The 18653-nt window shown below is 60.2% G+C and overlaps 3 protein-coding genes across 5 annotated transcripts; 2 read left to right on the top strand and 1 right to left on the bottom strand.

The window, feature by feature from the left end:
• The first annotated feature begins 872 nt into the window (after window positions 1-872).
• On the top strand, window positions 873-3091 carry LOC137149833 (uncharacterized). The gene is made up of 3 exons (XM_067543452.1): window positions 873-1134; window positions 1214-1278; window positions 1830-3091. Exons 2-3 carry the CDS (start codon window positions 1252-1254, stop codon window positions 2877-2879), a joined length of 1077 nt encoding a protein of 358 aa, XP_067399553.1. The 5' UTR covers window positions 873-1134; window positions 1214-1251; the 3' UTR covers window positions 2880-3091.
• Window positions 3092-4227: 1136 nt separating this feature from the next.
• On the top strand, window positions 4228-6719 carry LOC137149830 (uncharacterized). The gene is made up of 2 exons (XM_067543449.1): window positions 4228-4396; window positions 4848-6719. The coding sequence occupies exon 2, from the start codon at window positions 4863-4865 to the stop codon at window positions 5892-5894; it is 1032 nt and encodes a 343-aa protein (XP_067399550.1). The 5' UTR covers window positions 4228-4396; window positions 4848-4862; the 3' UTR covers window positions 5895-6719.
• Window positions 6720-7113: 394 nt separating this feature from the next.
• Window positions 7114-17521, bottom strand: KHNYN (KH and NYN domain containing). 3 transcript variants are annotated; one of them, XM_067543448.1, is made up of 9 exons: window positions 17470-17521; window positions 16599-16859; window positions 12931-13487; window positions 11956-12846; window positions 11095-11225; window positions 10668-10764; window positions 9928-10035; window positions 9456-9557; window positions 7114-9178 (listed from the first exon to the last, which is right to left on the bottom strand). In XM_067543448.1, the coding sequence occupies exons 2-9, from the start codon at window positions 16824-16826 to the stop codon at window positions 8866-8868; spliced, it is 2427 nt and encodes an 808-aa protein (XP_067399549.1). In that variant the 5' UTR covers window positions 16827-16859; window positions 17470-17521; the 3' UTR covers window positions 7114-8865. The 3 variants fall into 3 exon arrangements, with proteins under 3 accessions (XP_067399549.1, XP_067399547.1, XP_067399548.1); XM_067543446.1 differs by having other exon boundaries at window positions 11956-13487; XM_067543447.1 differs by lacking the exon at window positions 17470-17521 and having other exon boundaries at window positions 11956-13487; window positions 16599-16959.
• Between the last annotated feature and the right edge of the window lie 1132 nt (window positions 17522-18653).

The following is an 18653-nucleotide window of genomic DNA, read 5'->3' as shown; positions in this document are numbered from 1 at the left end:
CCCCCAAAGCAACACGTAATTGATTTGCTGACTCTCTTTCCCCATCCAAAGTTTGCTGGGCTTTTCTGAGTTACTTTCTTTTCTTATTCAATTTCCACCCCAGCGCGCTACGAGCCATCAGCCAGCATTCTGCAGCAACTCATCTCCCCCCTCTTTAGTCTTCCTTTTCCTCTCCTTCCATAGCAAAGACCTGACCCACAAAACCCCCTGGATTACTATGTTCAGAGATGATTTCACTCTCTTTCAGTTATGCTCAGACCTCCTGTGTGGTCCTTAATATATTTTCTGTCAATGTTTCCCAAAGCCGTACCGCGGGCAGCCCCCATAGACCGTACCGCCTTCACTCCACTCATCTCAGCACCAAATAAAACTCACTGACATTCCAAAATAAAAACTTCAGCGAGCCGAATTTTCAACCCTCTGTAATAAACCCTGTATTCTATTCTTCCCTCGAAATCGGAAGGCGTCCCTTCAATAATACAAAAAAGAAATAACACCCCAGACCCAGCCTCAACAATTCCTTCCAACAGGTCCCAAGAAACAACAGAAGGGTAGGGGTGAGTTCCCCTCTTTTACCTCTTAGATGATTGAGGGGTCTTTGACCCAGTCAGGACCTACCAAGCAGCTGGGACAAGCTGATGGTAGACAGATCTGAGCGCCGCCCGGGACAGTTGTGCAGAATGAAACACTGTGGCCTTTCTGCTGGCTTAAACAAAAAATCAATTCTCCCGCCATGTCAAAGCGTGGGTCATGGGGCCCTGAGGCAACTACAATTCCTTATACTTCTGGTACTTACTATTACTCCTTCCAAACTCCAAAGCCCCTTAAACGCCCGGATCATTTTAATTTGCTCTTATCTTGCAAAGATTAAACACCACCCATAAGCATAGCAGGGAAAATGAAAGGAACTCCGAATTGCAGTAAACAACAGAAAACACACCCGGGAACCCTGCCAAGAAACGGTCAAAGAAAATTAGGTTTCCTGTACTTCATGGCAGGCTGTCAGACTGAGATAAACACACACACACAGAGCATTTTTCTCCCCATCTGCTCTCCAGCTCCAGTTTGCCTCACATGAGCCTCTCGGGCAGCTGCAGGTCAGGACTGAAGGCGCTTGGGTGCATCGTTTGTCCGGTGAGGTCAATTCATGGGCTCTGCAGCTGGGCACGTCAGGATCGCCTTGCTATTTCCTCAACTCTTTCTCTCCATGCAGGGCAACCCGTTGGACTTCCAGGGTGAGACAGAGGAGGCATGGCTGAGTCTGATAGATCAGTGGTGGTAAGTGGGATCCTATGAGAAGTAGGATCTTCCCAGGGCAGGACCCTGGGCTTCCCCCTTCCCTCCCTCCTTCAGGACAATCCCAGCCCCTGCAGATAGGGCTGCAGGCCCAGGGCACATCGAGGAGACGTCACTGCAGAAATCTCCCAGGGTTGCCCCATTCCTATCCCAAGTACCTGGGGGCCACTGGACCCATGGGAAGGGGTCTCCAAGCATCAAAGATTCACAAAAGATCGGATGAGCTACGGTCAAAGGTCACTAGCTCCATTGGTGTCAGTGGGCCAGACCCCAGCCAGTGCGTATCAGCCGACGCTCCATGGGGCTGAGAGAGGAGGAGCCGTCGTGGCCCTGAGGGATTCACTCCCGGCGTTGCTGAAACGTTTTGCCCAGGATACAAACAGAGAAGTCCCCTGATGTGCCCCCGTCCAACCCACCGTGCACATGGTCTTCTCAAACTGATGTGCCCCTGTCCAACCCACTGTGCACCTGGTCTTCTCAAGTTACCTCGATCCTTTCCTCAACTCCCCCTTTCCCCTTTCTCCCCACCCTAGGGTTCCAGGCCGGTCACTGGGTCACTGGTCCCTCGGAAGGACTCCCGCGGCACCGATGTCTTCCGCAACGACAGGGGAGACTGCATCGTCCGCTCCGACCTGGGCTGCTACCTGCAGACGAGTGATTTCCTGGAAAGAGGGCGCAACATCACCATCCACAGACTGCACCCCTCGTGCCAGGGCGGGGACCACTACGTGGGCAGCCGGCAGGAACGCAACGTCTACATCATCAAGGGCAGCTCCTACCGGGTGGTGAAGGACCTGACCACAGACGAGGGAGCCAAGGTCTACGAGCTGCATCCCCGGTGCTGCGGTGGGGACCACTACGGCAGGGTGGGTTGGACATTCTGCATCATTTTCCAAGACCAGGGCGTAATCCGCTGGGTGACTAATCTGAGCACAGGTCAAGGCGAAAAAGACTTCGTCCTGCACCCTGACTGCCGCAAGGGGCTCTACTACTTCGGGATCGATCAGTACCTAACCCTGATCAGGATGGATGAGAAGTGGGGGCCTCATTTCTACCTGTACCCAGACGCAAGTAAAGACAAGCTGGACTCCTTCTTTTCCATCCACCCCGACGTGCTGAACTTCTTCCCCGGCGGGCTGGCCCTCACCAAGGGCGTCTCCACCAGCAGCTGGGAGTGCATCAAGACCCTGCACAACAACTCCGACTCCTCCATCACCTGGTCCGACAAGGTCTCCCGCAAGGTGGGTTATGCCAAGCAGCAGATTTCCAGCATCGAAAACAGCTGGAGCATCTCCGCCGAGATATCCCTCCAGGCAGGAGAACTCACCAAACTCATCACCCAGTTCCAGTTCTCCCTCAATGCCGAGTATGGCGGGAAAAGCGTCTCCACGGAGCAAGAAGACTGGAACGAAGCCCGAGAAGAAGAGGAGTCAATCCAGGTGACCCTGGAGCCCGAAAAGAACCTGTACATCTGGCAGTACCACCTCGGCCTAGGCCAGAAGCCCGTCTTGTTCTGCAGGGATGTTCAATTCACCAAAGAAAACAAACCGCCCAACCGCATCCCGCTGCCTCCGGTACCCTGAGCATCTGTGAGGATGGAGAACGCCATCACCATGACGATGTTCTGGATGTGGGCATGTCAGCTTCTTTGCACTGGTCTTACCCCCTGCAGATCTCTCTCGGAGCTGCCGAAAATTTCTCCCACCTCATCCCAACCAGTTCCCCTCCTGGTTCCCCTCGTGTTCCCAGCTTTACCCAAATCTTAAATTTGCAACAAAGGTGCCTCAATTAAACATCTTTCCCTTCCTGTTATTCTTATTATTGCCCACTGGAAAATGGCATTTGATTTCCCCCTGGAAACTTTAGACTTTCTATACACAGCTCCCCGCTTTTTTCCACACGCACTTCTCCCCGCAGGTATGCGTGGGACGCAAGCTTTCATTAGCGCGCTTACATGACCTTTGGCGGGGGGGGGGGGAGGGGGAGAGAATCTCTGCATCTTCTGTTCATCCAGAGGTCCTTGGGCCGTGCCCTGGTCGCTGAGCCCCCAGCAGGTGGTTCTTTGGGTGTCACCATGGGACAGAGCCGACGGAGGTAGTGGGGGCAGTAGGAATGGAACGCTGAGAGCCATGGGGACAGGAATGGCCTGTGGAACTCACCACCACATGAATTTAACAGAGGCTCAAAGGCCAGTCTGAGGTTTGTGAGGATCACACCCAGCAGGGTAAAGGAGCCATGTGCCGGGGCGGGGAGGGGGAGGATGCTTGTAATTCAGGGCTTGATCCAGCACTAAGGGAAGGGAGGCAGGAGGGAGTGGCTCCCCTGGGCAGGTTATTCCATAATTGTCCACAAAGGGGTGCCACTGTCAGGGGGCAGAAGCCAGGCTAGATGGGCGACCTGGGCTGACGGACCCTAGGGATCCCTCAGTAAGAGCACAGTTTTGGGGCAAGCACGGCAGAATCTGGGCCAGTTAGCTCCCAGCTCCGGGTGACTCACCAAGAGGAAACTGAGGCACAAGAAGGCAGAAGGCACCCGTGGAGCTGGGAATAAAACCCAAAAGCCCTATCCTCCCATTTTCCTGATCTCCCTGCTCTAACCACTAGACCACATTCCCCCCCCCCCCCCCGAGCAGGGGAGAGAAAACAGGAGTCCTGGTCCCTGACTCCAACCACTAGACCCACCCCCTGGACCAGGTGAGAGAACCCAGGAGTCCTGGTCCCCAGCCCCCTCAGCTCCAACCACTAGACCCTCCCCCCTTCCGAGCCGGGGAGAGAACCCAGGCGTCCTGTTTCCCCCTCCCCCAGATCCCCGGCCGTCCGTGGCCCTTTAAAGGACTTGCCCTTGGGAGGAGCCGACCAACCGCTTCGCCTCCCGCTTTAGCTACGACTTCCCGTGGAGGGCGGGCCCTGCCCAATCCCCGCCCAATCCCTGGCCCGGCCCGACCCGGGCAATTCCGCGATCCATTCCCCGGCCCGGGAGGCGCAGCGCCTTGAAGAGGGGCGCACGCCCCAGGAACGCAGCGCCTTGGAGAGGGGCGCACGGCCCGGGAGCGCAGAGCCTTGGAGAGGGGCGCACGGAAGCGTCTCCAGTCCCAGCCGCGGTGAGCCCATCCGGGTGCCATTCATCCCCGCCCCCTTCCGGGCTGCCCCATAGCCCTACTCTGAGAGCTCTGTCAGTGGGGCCTTTCCAAGGGAGGTTCCCCCCCACTTCTGGGGTGCGGGGAGCAGAGGCGCCGCTGGGCTGCTGATTACCCACGTGGCCAGTTTCCACACAGCCCCAGCCGCGGGCCCAGGTCCCCTCCTGCCCCCCAGACACCCAGGGCTGCCCCCGCCCTCACACACACACACAGACACATCCTCCCCGCCCCACCTTCCCCGCTGGGGGCTGGCCGGTCTCGGCATCAGGCCACCCCCATTCTTCCTCCACCCCGTGCCTTGCCCACACCCCCAGGGGCTGGCTGGTTTTGGCCTGGCCAGACTCAGTGTGGAGGTGTCTCCGCTCCCCCAGGCCAGCAGTTTTCCCTCTCACTATCCACCTTTTGTGTCCCCCAGACTCCCAGCCCCCCCATGGCCGGGATCGCCCCGCGGGCGCTCTGCCCAGGCACCGACGTCTTCGCCACCCCCCACGGCTTCTTCGTCGTCCGCTCCGACGTGGGCTGCTTCCTTCAGGCGCCCGCCTGCCACGCCCCGGGGACCGTGGCGATTCAGGGCCTGCACCCCGCCTGCCGGGGCGGGCACCATTACGTGGGAGAAGCTTCCGGTACCGCTGTCTGCATCCTCAGGGGAGACACGTTCCACCGAGCCCCGGACCTGAGTGCTGCCCCCAGCCCCGGCGCCCTCCCCCTGCACCTCACGTGCCGGGGCGGAGACCACTACGCCTCGTGGGGCGGCCGCTTCTCCATCGTCTTCTTGGCCCGCGGCGTGGTCCTGTCTGTGGCCGACCTGACCACGGGGGCTGAGGCAGAGGAGACGCCCCTGGCGCCTGCCGCCCGCCATGGACTCTACTATTATGCCCCTGGCGCTACCCACCTGGCCTTCCTGGCTATGGATGAGCAGCAGGGGCTGTGCAGCCAGATCTGCTCTAGCACGGGCCACCGGGAGGTCCTCCCCGTCCACGCGGACGTGGCCAGCTTCCTCCCCAGCGGCCTGGCCTCCGTCCACGGAAGCGCCTTCGGGGCGTGGGAGCGCGTCCAGCTGATCCAGAACGAGACGGACGAGCCGCTTCCCGGCAGCCACGAGATCACCCGGAAGGTGGGACGCGTGGAGGAGAAATTGGCCAACTGGACCTTCGCCGGGGCCAGCTCCCCGGCGCCCGTGGAGCTTTCCGTGGCCCTGCTCCAGGCACAGTTCTCCCTGCCCCCCGCCTACGGCGGGTTGGGGCTCAGGACGGAGCAGGAGGAGTGGGAGGCGGTGGTTGAAGAGGGCGAGGAGCTGAGGGTCATTCTCCAGCCCCGGCAGAAGCTCTACTGGTGGCAGTATGTCCTGGGCTTGGGACAGCGGCCTCTGCTCTTCTGCCGTGGCCTCAAGGTCACCCGGAGCCCGGCCCCGCCCACCAACGTCCCGCTGCCCTCCTCGGACGCATTGGAGGCTGGCGTCTGACTGGGGAAGGGAGGCTAGCGGTGGTGGAGAGGCCATCGCTGTCACTGAATAAATGACCGGCTGTTGTGCAGGAAGTGGCTGAGCGTGGATGGCTTTGGAACCCCACCCCGCTGCCGCCCAGAGCAAGGAAACTGAGGCATGGAATGTGTCAGGGTAGAACACGAGAGTTCTGGCACCCACTCTAACCACTAGACCCCACTCCCCGCCCAGAGCCAGGGAGAGAATCCAGGAGTCCTGGCTCCCCCCTCCCCCACTCTAACCACTAGACCCCACTCCTCTCCCAGAGCCAGGGAGAGAACCCAGGAGTCCTGAAGGCAGGGACATTTTTTTTTTCTTTCCCTGAACTCCCCCTAGCATCCCAGGCAAATATTGAACCCATGGGACAGGTTCTACCCCCTGGGCTATCCAGGTCACGGGGAGGCTGGGGGGGGAAACAGGGTCCGACCCAACAGGGACCCCCATCTTCTAGATCCGGGGACACCTGAGCTGCGGGAGGGGGAACAGTGGCCAGCGGAGGCCAGGGAGGAGCGTTGGGGGGTCAGGCTCTCTGGGGGGCGATGGATATGTGGGATCTGGGGCAGGCCGGAGTGGTAGTGCCGACGGTCCTGTGACCTTCCTGGGCACCGGCCACAAACTTTCAATGCAACTGGGGATGCGCCCTTCTCTGCGACTCGGTTTGCCCGGCTGTAAAATGGGGTGAGGATTCCACCCACTGCCTAGGGAGGCTGCAAGAGCGCTGGGGCCGGGACGGTCTCTCACGAAGGGAGCGCCCGGCCCGATGGGCCCAGTCTGGGTCAGGATCTCCTAGAGCTACCCCAATGCAAATAGATTGTCCCTCCATCTCCCTGCCCACCTCTCCATCCATCCCATCACCCGCCTCTTAGCTCTTACCCCCCCATCCTCCGTTCAGGCACCTCCATTTCCTTTAGGCAGGGTCAATCTGGAGTCTGCCCCGAATGCATTGGCGTCAGGGCTGGATTCAGATCATCTGGAGTCACCCACTGGTGTCACTCTAGGTTTACATGGGAGTGGAAGCATGCACGTGGGTAGTCTGACATTTGCAGTGATGGATGAGGTGTCAGGACTCCTTTCTGTGCCCAGCCCCGGGAGGGTTGTGGTGACCCTAAATTCTATCCCATGGCCACTCGGAGCCTGGGAATTTTTGGGCGAATCCACCGAGGGAGCAGGATGAAAACGGCCGCTTTATCTCACGGGCCCCGTCATTTATTATCACCGCCATTATCAAAAATGTACGTACATAAATCGCCGCTAAACGTATAAAGACCTCGGCGAGACAGGGAGCAGGCGAGAAAGGCGGAGAACACGAGGCCCAGGGCCCGGGCAGAAGGGCGCTGTCAGATCACAGGAAGATGAAGGCCGTACCAGGCTGGGCCGATCACCTCCAAGCACGGAGGTTTAGAGAGAATTTGGCACGAGATCTTGGGAGGCCTTTGTAGAGAGAAAGTTGATGGACCCCGGGAAAGATGGTAGAGCAACGAAGGGGGCTCTCTCTGCCCGTGGGATTTTGGCCTGGCTGAGGCAAGAGGTAGGAGACAAACAGAAGATGGTGGAAGCGACCCAAGGTGAGGAGACGGCCGAAACTTGGAGAGACGCCCTCGCAAGGAGATGTTGAGCGTCCTACAGTCTTTCAGTTCAGGGCGTAGCGAGGTCCCGAGGCCCCCCGATCAGATTCCGCTTCGTTGATGCCGGAGCGGAATTGGTGGCCCCGGTGGAAGGGGACACCAGACCGGGAGCGCAGGGCGTGGACTTGGAGAAGCATCCAGAGGGGAAGCAGGAGAGTCATGGACTCCCCGCAGGCCCCTGCAACGGGAGATCTCCGTGCAGCAGCAAGAGGATGGGCTAGCCGGCGTCCTGCCATGGATGGACAGACCTTTGTAGGTCTCCTTGGGCCAGCTGGGTGGGGAAGTGACCAGCTCGCTGGGTCTGAAGGTGAGAGGAAGGGATGTGGGGTGGAGAGAGATGGACCCAGCCTTGTGCTCCTCCAATCTTTCTTTCTTCGCCGGCTCCCTCCCCCTCATCGATTCGGGACAGGACGGAAGAAGACGACTGTGCCCGCTTGCATTCCGTCCGCCTTCAGCGAGGCCACCGCCAATGGCTGGCTTGGAGAACGGCTGGTCGACGCTTCTCCCTGGGGTGGCTTTGGTCATAGCTTCCAGGTCTAGCAGTCAGGTTTCCGGAAGCAAGACGCCATGGGCTGTCCCTTCTCCATCACGGGCGGGGAGGTAAACTGCGGCGGGTGCTCCGGGTTGGATGTCTCTCACCAGGATGGCACCTTAGATGAACTGGAGGCAGACCTTCAGGGTTGGGTGAGACCCTGACAGTGGGGTTTGACCTGGATCAGACACCAGGCCCAACCACAGAGGGAGGAGAGGAGAGAAACGTCCCAGGTAACTCACCCGCAACGTGTGTGGGCCACAGACCGGGATAACAACCTACTACTGCTACCCGACAATGGGAGTCACATGCACAGCTCAGTCTGTGATGTTGGGTGTGGCCATGGCAGATTGTGGCTTCAATCTCTGCTGGTGACCCAGCTGCTACAGAACGTGCTGGTCCACACAGGAGAACAACCTACTACTGCTACCAGCTAACGGGCTTACCCCTGCGGCTCAGTTGGACACGGACCATGATTATCAGCACTGACATTTGTGGGTTCAAGCCCTGCTGGTGACTTGTGGGGGGAGGGGAGCTCACCCACATGAGGGGATAACAGCTTCCTACTGCTACCGGCCAGTGAAGTCACGTGGGGCAAAGTCCGTGATTTTGGTCCTGAAGGTCCTTGGTTCAGTCCTTGTTCGTGATGCACCACGGGAGGCTGGTCCGTGCCGGAGGTTAATAGCCTACTGCTGCTAACAGCGGTCCGCTGGGATTGTGGCAGGCGCGATCCCCGCTGGTGGGAGGATGAGGGTAGATTCCCCAGAGGGGGACAGAGGTGGCCAAGGCAGGCATCTCAGAAGCGCAGGCTCAGCAGGGTCTCCGAGAGCTTGTTCAGATCCCGGATGCCGGGCTCTCTGTGGAGGACGAAGTCCACCTTCTGGTCCTGACCCGTGAAGATCGCCAGAAGGGCCTGCCTCAGTCGCTCCGTCTCCACCGGCTTCCGCATCTCCTCTTCCTTCTCCTCCGGCGGCTGCCTCCGCCGCCGTCGCTCCCCGGGAGGCTTCCTGTCCCGGAGCTGCAGCACCTCTGTCTGGGAGGCCGGCCGGCTGGAGGCGGGAAAGGGAGCCCCCCGCCCCGCGAAGGAGTGGCAAGTGGGGGGCTTCGGCCTGCAGAGAGGAGGGAGGAGGCAAAGTTAACGTTAGCTCCCAGCCCCCCTGCTCCGCCCCAGATGGTCAGCAGTGGAACATGCATGCAGTTCCCAAGTCCAGCCAGCAGGGGGCAGGGAAAGGCGGGCATCTGGCAGTCAAAAATTCCAGCCTTCAAGGGGAGGAATCAAAGTCTCCTTAAAGGGATTTGGGCACATGGGGCATTGCTGTGCATCAAACCCGCCCCGTTGACGGGGGGTTTGGCCGGGCCAGGCGGTTCCCGGGGCGGGCTGGGTACCTGAGGGGTTTCTGCAGGAATTTGTCCAAGGTGGGACCCTCGCGGCCCAGCGGGTCGTCCGGAACCATGAAGATGTTCCCCACGAAGGTGAACTGCAGCAGCCTGCGTGGGAAGAGGAAGATGTTCACAAACTCATTCTGGATTAGAGCCAGCCCCGCCCAGAGGGGAAAGGCCCCGTGTCCCGTTCCCCATCCCCTGAGCCAGCCAGTCTTGTATGGGAGCTGGCGCCGCCCAGAGGGGAAAGGCTCCGTTCCCCATCCCCTGAGCCAGCCAGTCTTGTATGGGAGCCGGCGCCGCCCAGAGGGGAAAGGCTCCGTTCCCCATCCCCTGAGCCAGCCAGTCTTGTATGGGAGCCGGCGCCGCCCAGAGGGGAAAGGCTCCATTCCCCATCCCCTGAGCCAGCCAGTCTTGTACAGGAGGCGGCCCCGCCTAGGTGGGGAAAGGCCCTGCATCCGGTTCCCCGTCCTCTCACCTCTCTTTGATGATACTAATCCATTTCTTGGACTCCTGCATGAGGTCCCGGAGCTGGTCATTGGTGACGATGACTCCGTCCGTCTCCTCTGCCAGCGTGAGCATGAACCTAACCCCGGGAAAGGCCGGGGTGGGGGGCAGAGTGTGAGACCCCAGGCCCTGCTCTGGGTCCCAGATGCCTGCTGTACCCGGACACTGGCCACAAGGTGGCAGCAGCACCACACCAGTGGGACCATCCTCCCCCATTGGGGAAGCAGTGTGATAATGAGGGGATGGGCCCTCTCTGCTTGCTCTAAGGGGGCTGTGAGTCAGGAGTGAGGGGCACCGGCAGGGCTGGGGTGAGGGGGAGACCAGGTCTGGGATAGCAGGGGACTGCGGGTCAGGATTGAGGGGCATCGGCAGGGTGGGGGTGGAGGGAGCCCAAGGCCAGGCTAGCAAGGGGCTGTGGGTCAGGAGTGAGGGGCACTGGCAGAGTAGGGGGGGAGACCAGGACTGGGATAGAAGGGGGCTGCTGGTTGGGAGTGAGGGGGGAGGAGGGAGGAATTTGTTTCTTTTTCTATTGCCTCCCTGCCTCCGGAGCTGAGACCCGGGGACGTCCCCTTCCATTACCCCCCCCCGCCAGCTGCAGCCACGGGGGCCTGCCTGGTTCACCGTCGCCCCCTCGTAATTCCTGTGGCCAGACGGGGGGTGCCGCAGTTCCTGGTGGGCTTGGAAAACCCAGCGGGGGGGCCCCAGATTCACCTGTCGTCGTAGGACACGATGCGCTTCCCGGCCACGTGGCGCGAGGGCGTCAGGGACAGCAGGCTCAGGTCACGCAGCTGGATCAGGAAATGTTTCTCTGGGGGGAGGAGGGGAGCCGGGGTGAGCGGGGTGGGGCTGGGAGGCAGGCAGGTCTATGGGGGTGGGGCAAGCATCGAGCCCTGGGGGGCAGGGTGGTGGTAGCAAGGGTTCACAGGGGGGCAGTCCAGGGGCCAGGTAGCCAGAGGCCTTGGGGGGCAGGCCCAGGGGGTAGCAAGCGTTCCCAGGGGGCAAGCCTCAGCAGGGTAGCAAGGGGCCCCAGGGGATAGCGAGGGGTCCTGGGGGCAGGCCCGGGCAAAGCCACCCAGGGCCATAGAGGCGATGGGAGCACAGCTGACAAATGCGGGGGTGCCTCATCGCCCCGTCTCACCTTCCACCTTGGCGACCCTCTCCATCCGCCACTGCGGCACAAAGACCGTCACCTCCCGGTGCCCGCGGTCCCAGAAATACTGCACGGCCAGGGCGATGCCCCGGCAGGAGAAGAACTGGTATAAGCCATGCCTACAGGAGGGACGGAAGGTGATGGTGAGGCCCGGAAGGGCTGGGCCCGGGTCCGCCCCAGCACAGGGTCGGGCAAATAGGGGAAGACAGGCCAATGCAACGGGACAGCTGTAGGCATCCTACACCAGCTGCAGGAAAGGAAGAGGGGCTGGTTTGGTCTTGAGGCTAACTGATGCCCATGGACAAGTCTTAGGCCTTAGGAGACCTCACATCCAGATGAAGCCCCAAGACCAAAGAGTTGACCATCCCATAGGCTCCTAGACTAGGCCCCGGAAACCTGAGACTGGCTTGTGCCTAGACCTCGAGACCCAACCAGCCCACAGGACTTTCGGTTTGACCTGCCAAGTCTAGGGTCTTGGTCCGTCCATGGGATGGAGTCTTGAGGCCTATAGGATAGCCAAGCCTACAGTCTTGGCGCCTAGCTGCTCTTCAGGCGTATCGTGGCCTGGTTTGGCCTTGCGGCCTGTGGACAGGTCGGCCCCGGGCCATGTCTGGTTCTCAGGCCTACGGACAAGTCAAGCCTAGATTCTCCAGCCCTAATCTGGTCTTGAGGCCTACCGGAAAATGAAGGCTAGACCCTTGAGACCTGTTGGAGGTGCCCTCAGGCCTGCGGGCAAGTTTCCAAGGTCCGAGTCAACGGCATTAACCGGGGTTCAGCTGGCCTGGCTGCTTGGCTGGGCACCCCACCCACCATGCCCGAGGGCTGCAGAGCGAGACGCGGGCTACTTACACCATGGCGACGTTGCTGCCGTCGATAATGACCCGCCGTAGGTTCTTTTTCCCCGGCGTGTTGGGCAGGACGAGCTGGAAGGGTGTCTGGATGGCCTCCTTGAACCGTTGGGCTCCCGTCACCGTCGGCACCGGGCCCGCTGGCCCTGGGTATATGTCTTCAGCTGGCTGGCTCTCCATGGCAGCCCACGAGGGGGAAGCTACGGGGCTCACGTCCATGGGGAAATCAGAGCCTTCCGGGAGAGGAGGTGGGCCACGGACTTCCTTGTGGACAGGAGACCCGCCTTTCCTCCCCGGCTCACAGTGGTGCTGACCGCGGGGAGAGTCCTTGTCATTCAAGAGGGCCGGCTCGCCATCGCTGCGGCTGTCTCTGCGCCCCGGCCCGGCCTGAAGCCCAGCCTCCTCTTGTTGGCTGGCTTTCTCGTTGAGCCTTCTCAATAGGCCGGCCAAGGGGGCCCCTGTCCGGATCTCCGCCGGGATCTCGCTGGGCGAGTGGCCGCAGTTGGCCGCTGCTGACTTGATGACCTCCAGCAGGTAGGCGTCTTCATCGTGGGTCGTCTCCGGTGGCGGTGGTGGAGACAGAGGAGGAGACGTCTCCCTTGTCCCGGACACCTGGAAGGGCACGGCGCCCCCCTCCTGCTGGGAAGACGAGGCCTGCTCCATTTGGACCCGGTCCAGGATCTGCGAGGGGGCTTCCCGTACGCCTCCCTCCAGCAGCACCTTCTTCACCACCCGCTCTTCGTAGCCCATGGTCTTGAAGAAATTCAGCCTCATCTTGAACTCCTTCTCCGTCCAGGACGACGACAGGGCCCCGGCCAATGACGACTCCTCTTCCTCCTGGCTGCTCTCCTGCGGCCCCGTTTCCTCCGCGCCTCTGGCCCGGTCCTGGGTGCTGGGGGACACCAAATCTTCCTGAGTCTGCTGGCTGGCGTCCAAACCTGGGATGGGTTTAGAGGACCGCCTGTAAAGCACCAACCTGTCAGAGGCCTCTGGGGGGCCACCTGCGATCTCCTGAGGCCTGATCTGGTCTAGAGGTTTACTCTGAGGCCTAGTCCCACTGGCCGCTTTGGCTTCCCGCCACGGCAGCGGGTCCTGGTCGGAGCCCGGTGGCACCCAGGCCCCGTTCCTCGGTGCCCATTCCCCGGCTTCCTCCTGGACGTCCCGCACCAGCCGGAGCAGCGACTCCTTGAGCGGGGTGGGTAGGATGAGCAGGTCGATGGCGTGTTTGTCGTCGTGGGACTCCACCAGCTCCCGGAAGGCTTTCTTCACCAGAGCCTCCCGCTCCTCGGGCAGCCGGGACGTGCTCTGGTACTTCTCCACGAATTCCTGGATGCGGCTCTGGGCCATCACGAAGGCCTCGGCGAGACCTGAGACCAGCAGGGAGCCAGGGTTGAGCAGGACCAGGTTGGCAGAGGTCCCCTTGCTGAGGCAGTCGAAAAAGATGCCTTGAGCGCCCACGAAGATGCACTGCATGTCCTTAGGGAAGCAGACTTCCTCGCTCAGTTCCGGGCTGCAGAGACCCTTGATGTACTCCTGGAGAACACGACACGGGGACAAGGTTAGGACATGATCTGGTGGGACACCAGCTGCCGTGGAATCTGACTGGCTGGAATCTGATTACTGTTTGTTGTGTGTCATGAGCCCTGTACTGCTCGGCGCTGAAAGAGAGTCTCCAGTGGCCCAGGTTGGATTTTTCTTTGAGGCAAAGGCAGTCTGTGCGACACCTGGCATGACAGGGGGCTCTGATCTCCTTCATGCTGTGGGCAGCGCCTGGCACGATGGGCCCTGATCTTGCTTGAGGTCTGGGCAGCACCTGGCACATCGGGGCCCTGTTATTGGTCAGGGTCTGGGCAGCGCCTTGCATAATAGGACCCTGATATCGGTCAGGGCATCTAGGCACTAATATACTGTCAATAATAATTGTATGTTTGTACACAAAAAAAATCTACATTTAAAGGACATTATTTTAGGCTGTGAAGCCCAGCTCTTAGGAAATGGTACCATTGCAGACATCTGGGTAACCTTAACTCTGCCCGCTTCCCGTGCCTACATCATGACACGGGTTTTAATTACATGATCACACGTGTCTAGCGAGCCTCATACAGACCTCTCCTTCTCTGTCCCTTTAGCCACACACCCCTCCTCTCTCTCTCTATCCCTCTCAGAACTGAAATATCGGCAGACAAAATACAAAGTCACCGCTAGTTCCCCTTAGCAGAATTAACCATGGCATCAAAGGATGTGTGGTGATGCCCCTCACTCCTGACCTGCAGCCCCCCTGCTCTCCCAGCCCTAGGCCCGCCCCCCTGCGTGTTCTTCCTAACCCACCGTCTGCACAGCTGATCAGTACGTAGGCGGGACGTGGGAGGGGCAGATGCTTATTTTGGCTGCAGTTTTTCCCCCTGTCAGTTTCACGCCCTTGGCAGAAGAAAATTTCCCTGCCGCTTGGGGTGAAATCGAAAGCAAAAGCTGCCTGAAGGTGTGTCCTGAAATGCAATCACTTCCCCGTGTGAGCTGCCCGCAAGACCTCCCTCCTAGAATCAAGCTAGGCTTTTTCAGCAACAACTTTGCCCGTGGGAGGTCGGCAGGGGATGCTGGCCCTGAAATCGGCCGTGGGGGTTATAAGAATGGGTGTCGATTCTGAGTCGTGGCCTGTGTTAATCTCACACGGGAGGTCGATCTCCCAGCTGGCGAGGCCATAGCTGTAAATCACCAGGAAATTCACTTGTACACAACACAGAAGGCAGGGGAGGGAAAAACAGGGGCAAAACACCGGGCTCCAATAGCAATCTCCAGGCCTGGGAGGGTGACCAGATGTCCTGATACTATAGGGACAGCCCTGATCCAAGCAACCCCCGTCCCAATTTTTCCCACGTGCTCTCTGGTCACCCAAGGTGACGCCAGACAATTGGGGGACGTTCAAGACGCCATGCGACTTTGCCCTTTGATTTCAGAGGCAGGGAACAGCAGGCAGAGGACTCAGCCTGTGTCTACACTGCATCGGCCGAAGTTATGTCACTCCGGGGTGTAAATAAACCACCGGAGCGACGTAAGCGACACAGAGCAAAGCGCCGGTGAGTCCCCGGAGATGATTTTGTTATGCGGGCAGCAAACGACAATCAAGAGGGCGCAGGGTGTGTCGAAATTCACCCTGGGCAGAGAGACGGGTGCAGGGAGGTTTGGAGGACGTGAATTAGCTATCCAATGTAAACATGGCGTGAAACAGAGTCAGGAGGTTGAAATGCACACGGGGTGTTGGTGGAGCTACGCCCAGCGGTGTTGACACACACAGGGCGATATGAAACCTACTCACAGGGTGTTGTGACACACACTGGGGTTGTGTGTCAAATTCCTCAGGGATTGAATCTTTTCTGGAGTTGTGGCATAGGTGCACACAGGGTTGTGATAGATACAAACACAAGGCTGGGCGTATTTCTTAAATCCCTTATGTATTAAACCTTTTTAGCGTTATCTCACACTCCCAGTTGTGATATAGTCACACACACACACACACACACACACACACAGAGTGTTGTGATCTCTATCCTCGCTGGTTTGTAATCAATATCAACAGCCAGGGTTGGTAAATATCCACACGCCCAGGACTGCGATATATTTACACAGGCCGGGGTGGGATCCACACACACACAGGATTGTGATAGAGACACACACGTGCACTGAGTCTTTACGGTTAAAGGCACACTCACCGCTTGTTGCTGTATATAAGCTGAGGGTGGATTTCTGTTTCCGCACAAAGGCTGGAAAAGGTTGGGCCATTTTAGCACAGGTTTAGAAACTGTGGAGGGGAGTTTTGGATGGATGGATGGAAGGGTGGACAGATGGATGGAGATGGAGGGATGGATGGAAGGAGGGAGGGAAGGAGGGAGGTTGTGGGGAGATGGATGGATGGATGGATGGAAGGGTGGGTAGATGTATGGATGGAGGGATGTTGTGGGGAGATGGATGGATGGATGGATGGAGGGGTAGATGGATGGGTGTATGGATGGATGGAAGGGTTTGGGTGGGTGTATGGATGGATGGAATGGTGGGCGGATGGATGGATGGAGGTTGTAGGGAGATGGATGGAAGGGTGGGCAGATGGATGGATGGAAGGTTGGGCAGATGGATGGATGGATGGATGGATGTTGTGGGGGGATGGATGGATGGAGGATAGATGGATGGGTGTATGGATGGATGGAAGGGTGGTTGTATGGATGGATGGATGGATGGATGTTGTGGGGAGATGGATGGATGGGTGTTTGGATGGATGGAAGGGTGGGCAGATGGATGGATGGATGGAAGGGTGGGTGGATGGATGGATGGATGGATGGGAGGTTGTAGGGAGATGGATGGAAGAGTGGGCAGATGGATGGATGGAAGGATGGATGGATGGAGGTTGTAGGGAGATGAATGGATGGAAGGGTGGGCAGATGGATGGATGGGTGTATGGATGGATGGAAGGGAAACTGAAAAATATATATCTAGCTATTGGGGTGTGTATGGTGATAGATAACTAGAGGGGTGTAGGGGACGGAGGGTGTGAGGAGATGGGCATGGGGGGTGAGGGTGTGTTTTGCGGGGATGGATGGGGTGGATGAGGGAGTGTCGGGGTGAACCCAGCGCCTCCCTCCCGCCCCCCATTACCTTTGCTCTCTGCAGATCCTGCCGGGGTCCCTTCAGCTGCAGCCAGATCTGCCCGACGCCCCTGGAGACATGGGAGGGCCCCTGCCCGGAGCCCAGCGCCCCCTGCACGTTGAGCCCCACGCCGAAGAGCCGCTCGATGCGGGGCCGATGCTCCGTGATGGCCGCCTGGGCCTCCTCGGGGACCGCAAACTCATCCAGTCCCCCTCTTGCCACGGAGCCCATCTCCATGGCACCACCCGGCGCCAGGGCGCCTGCCTCCGCCTGCCTGGACAACGAGTCGCCATTAATCCTCGTGAATTGTAGGACATCAAACTATGGGAGGGGAGATGGCGGGCGCCAGGTGGGCGGGGCCAGGTGGGGACTGGGCGAATTATTAACTGACGTCCACTGTTATTGGGGGTGCTTTATACTGGGAGAACTGGTTCCCAGTAAACCATCCTAACTGGAGGCACCTTTCGACTGGCATGACTGCCCCTCCCCCCCAGCGGCAGAGTTGGGGCCACTTTATGGACATCGGGGCAGGTCAAGGGAGTGCAAGTTCTGTGTGGGACCAGTAACCCCCCAGGGGCAGCGGGGTGGGGGAGGGGCAGGATCATCTCCCCCCTTGGACAGAGGGGGAAACTGAGGCATGGAGCGGGGAAGGGCCTTTCCCAAGGTGAGCCGGAGGCAAAGCGGGGCGAGAACACAGGAATCCTGGCTCCCAAACTTCCCCCCCTCTCTAACCACTAGACCCCGCTGCCCTCCCAGAGCCAGGGAGAGAACCCAGGAGTCCGGGCTCCCAGCCCCCCGCTCTAACCGCTTGACCCCGCTCCCCTCCCAGCGCCGGCGAGGGGACCCAGGCGTCCGGGCGCAGCCCCCCGCTGGCACCCACCGTGGCCGGGCCGGGCGCTGCGCAGGGAGGCGGCGGAAGGGGAAGCTCCGGCCGTGGCTCGGCTGCGGCTCCGCCCCGCGCGGGGCCCCGACAGGGGGGCTCCGGCGGCAGCAAAGTGTCGCTGCCCCCCCGTGTCCGTCTGTCCGTCCGCCCCCGAACCCCACCGTCTGTCCGTCCACCCTCGCCCCCGAACCGCCCCTCCATCCGTCTGTCCGTCCCCGCTCCCCTCCGTCCCTCCCTCCAGCCATCCCGAACCCCTCCATCTGTCCGTCCATCCCCGAACCCCTCCGTCTGTCCGTCCGTCCGCCCCCTCTAACCATCCACCCCCCAACCCCACCGTTTGTCCATCCATCCATCCTCATCTGTCCGTCCACCCCCCCACTCCGTCTGTCTGTCCATCCATCCACCCCCCACTGCGTCTGTCTGTCCATCCATCCACCCCCGAACCCCTCCGTCCGTCTGTCCATCCATCCACCCCCCACCGCGTCTGTCTGTCCATCCATCCACCCCCCACTGCGTCTGTCTGTCCATCCATCCACCCCCGAACCCCTCCGTCTGTATGTCCGTCCAGCCATCCACCCTCTCAGCCCCCCCCCCATCAGCCTGTCCATCCGTCCAACCTCCCCGTCTAACCCTGTCCTCACCCCCCCAGCCCAGCTGCCCATGCCCCCCCACCCATCTGTCCCTCCCAACCCGTTCCTTCCATCTGTCTATCCCCACACCGTCTGTCCCTGCTCTCCCCCCCCCTAGAGGTCCCCTTCCTTCCCCGCCCCCGCCCCAGCTGGGAAATTCCAGGTTGTGACACAGGCAGGAAGATCTTGGAGGATTCCCCACCCGCGGTGTGGGGGGGTTGGGGCGGATGGAAAGTTCTGGCCTCCCTCCCGCCCACCTGGGACTAGCTCCTGTTTCCTGAGCCCCCCTCTGCAGAGATCAGGGCCCTCGTGCCGGGCACTGCAGGGACATGGGCATAGACAAAAGGAGGGAGGGGAAACTGAGGCAGGGAGGGGGCAGGGACTCGCCCAAGGCCTCCTGGCAGCTCAGTGGCAGAGCTGTGTCCTGCCTCCCAATCGCCTGCTGCCAGTTGCTTCCACTTCATCCCCTGCCCCCAGCCCGGTGCCCTCCTGCCCCCCCCCCCACCCAACCCTTTGCCAAATGCCCCAAAGGCACCACAGGGAGACAGACAC

Source organism: Emydura macquarii, unplaced genomic scaffold, assembly GCF_026122565.2.
Source record: "Emydura macquarii macquarii isolate MOO-44397 ecotype Brisbane River unplaced genomic scaffold, CSIRO-AGI_Emac_v2 contig_845, whole genome shotgun sequence".
NCBI lineage: Eukaryota > Metazoa > Chordata > Testudines > Chelidae > Emydura > Emydura macquarii.
This window is presented reverse-complemented; position numbering and strand designations above follow the sequence as displayed.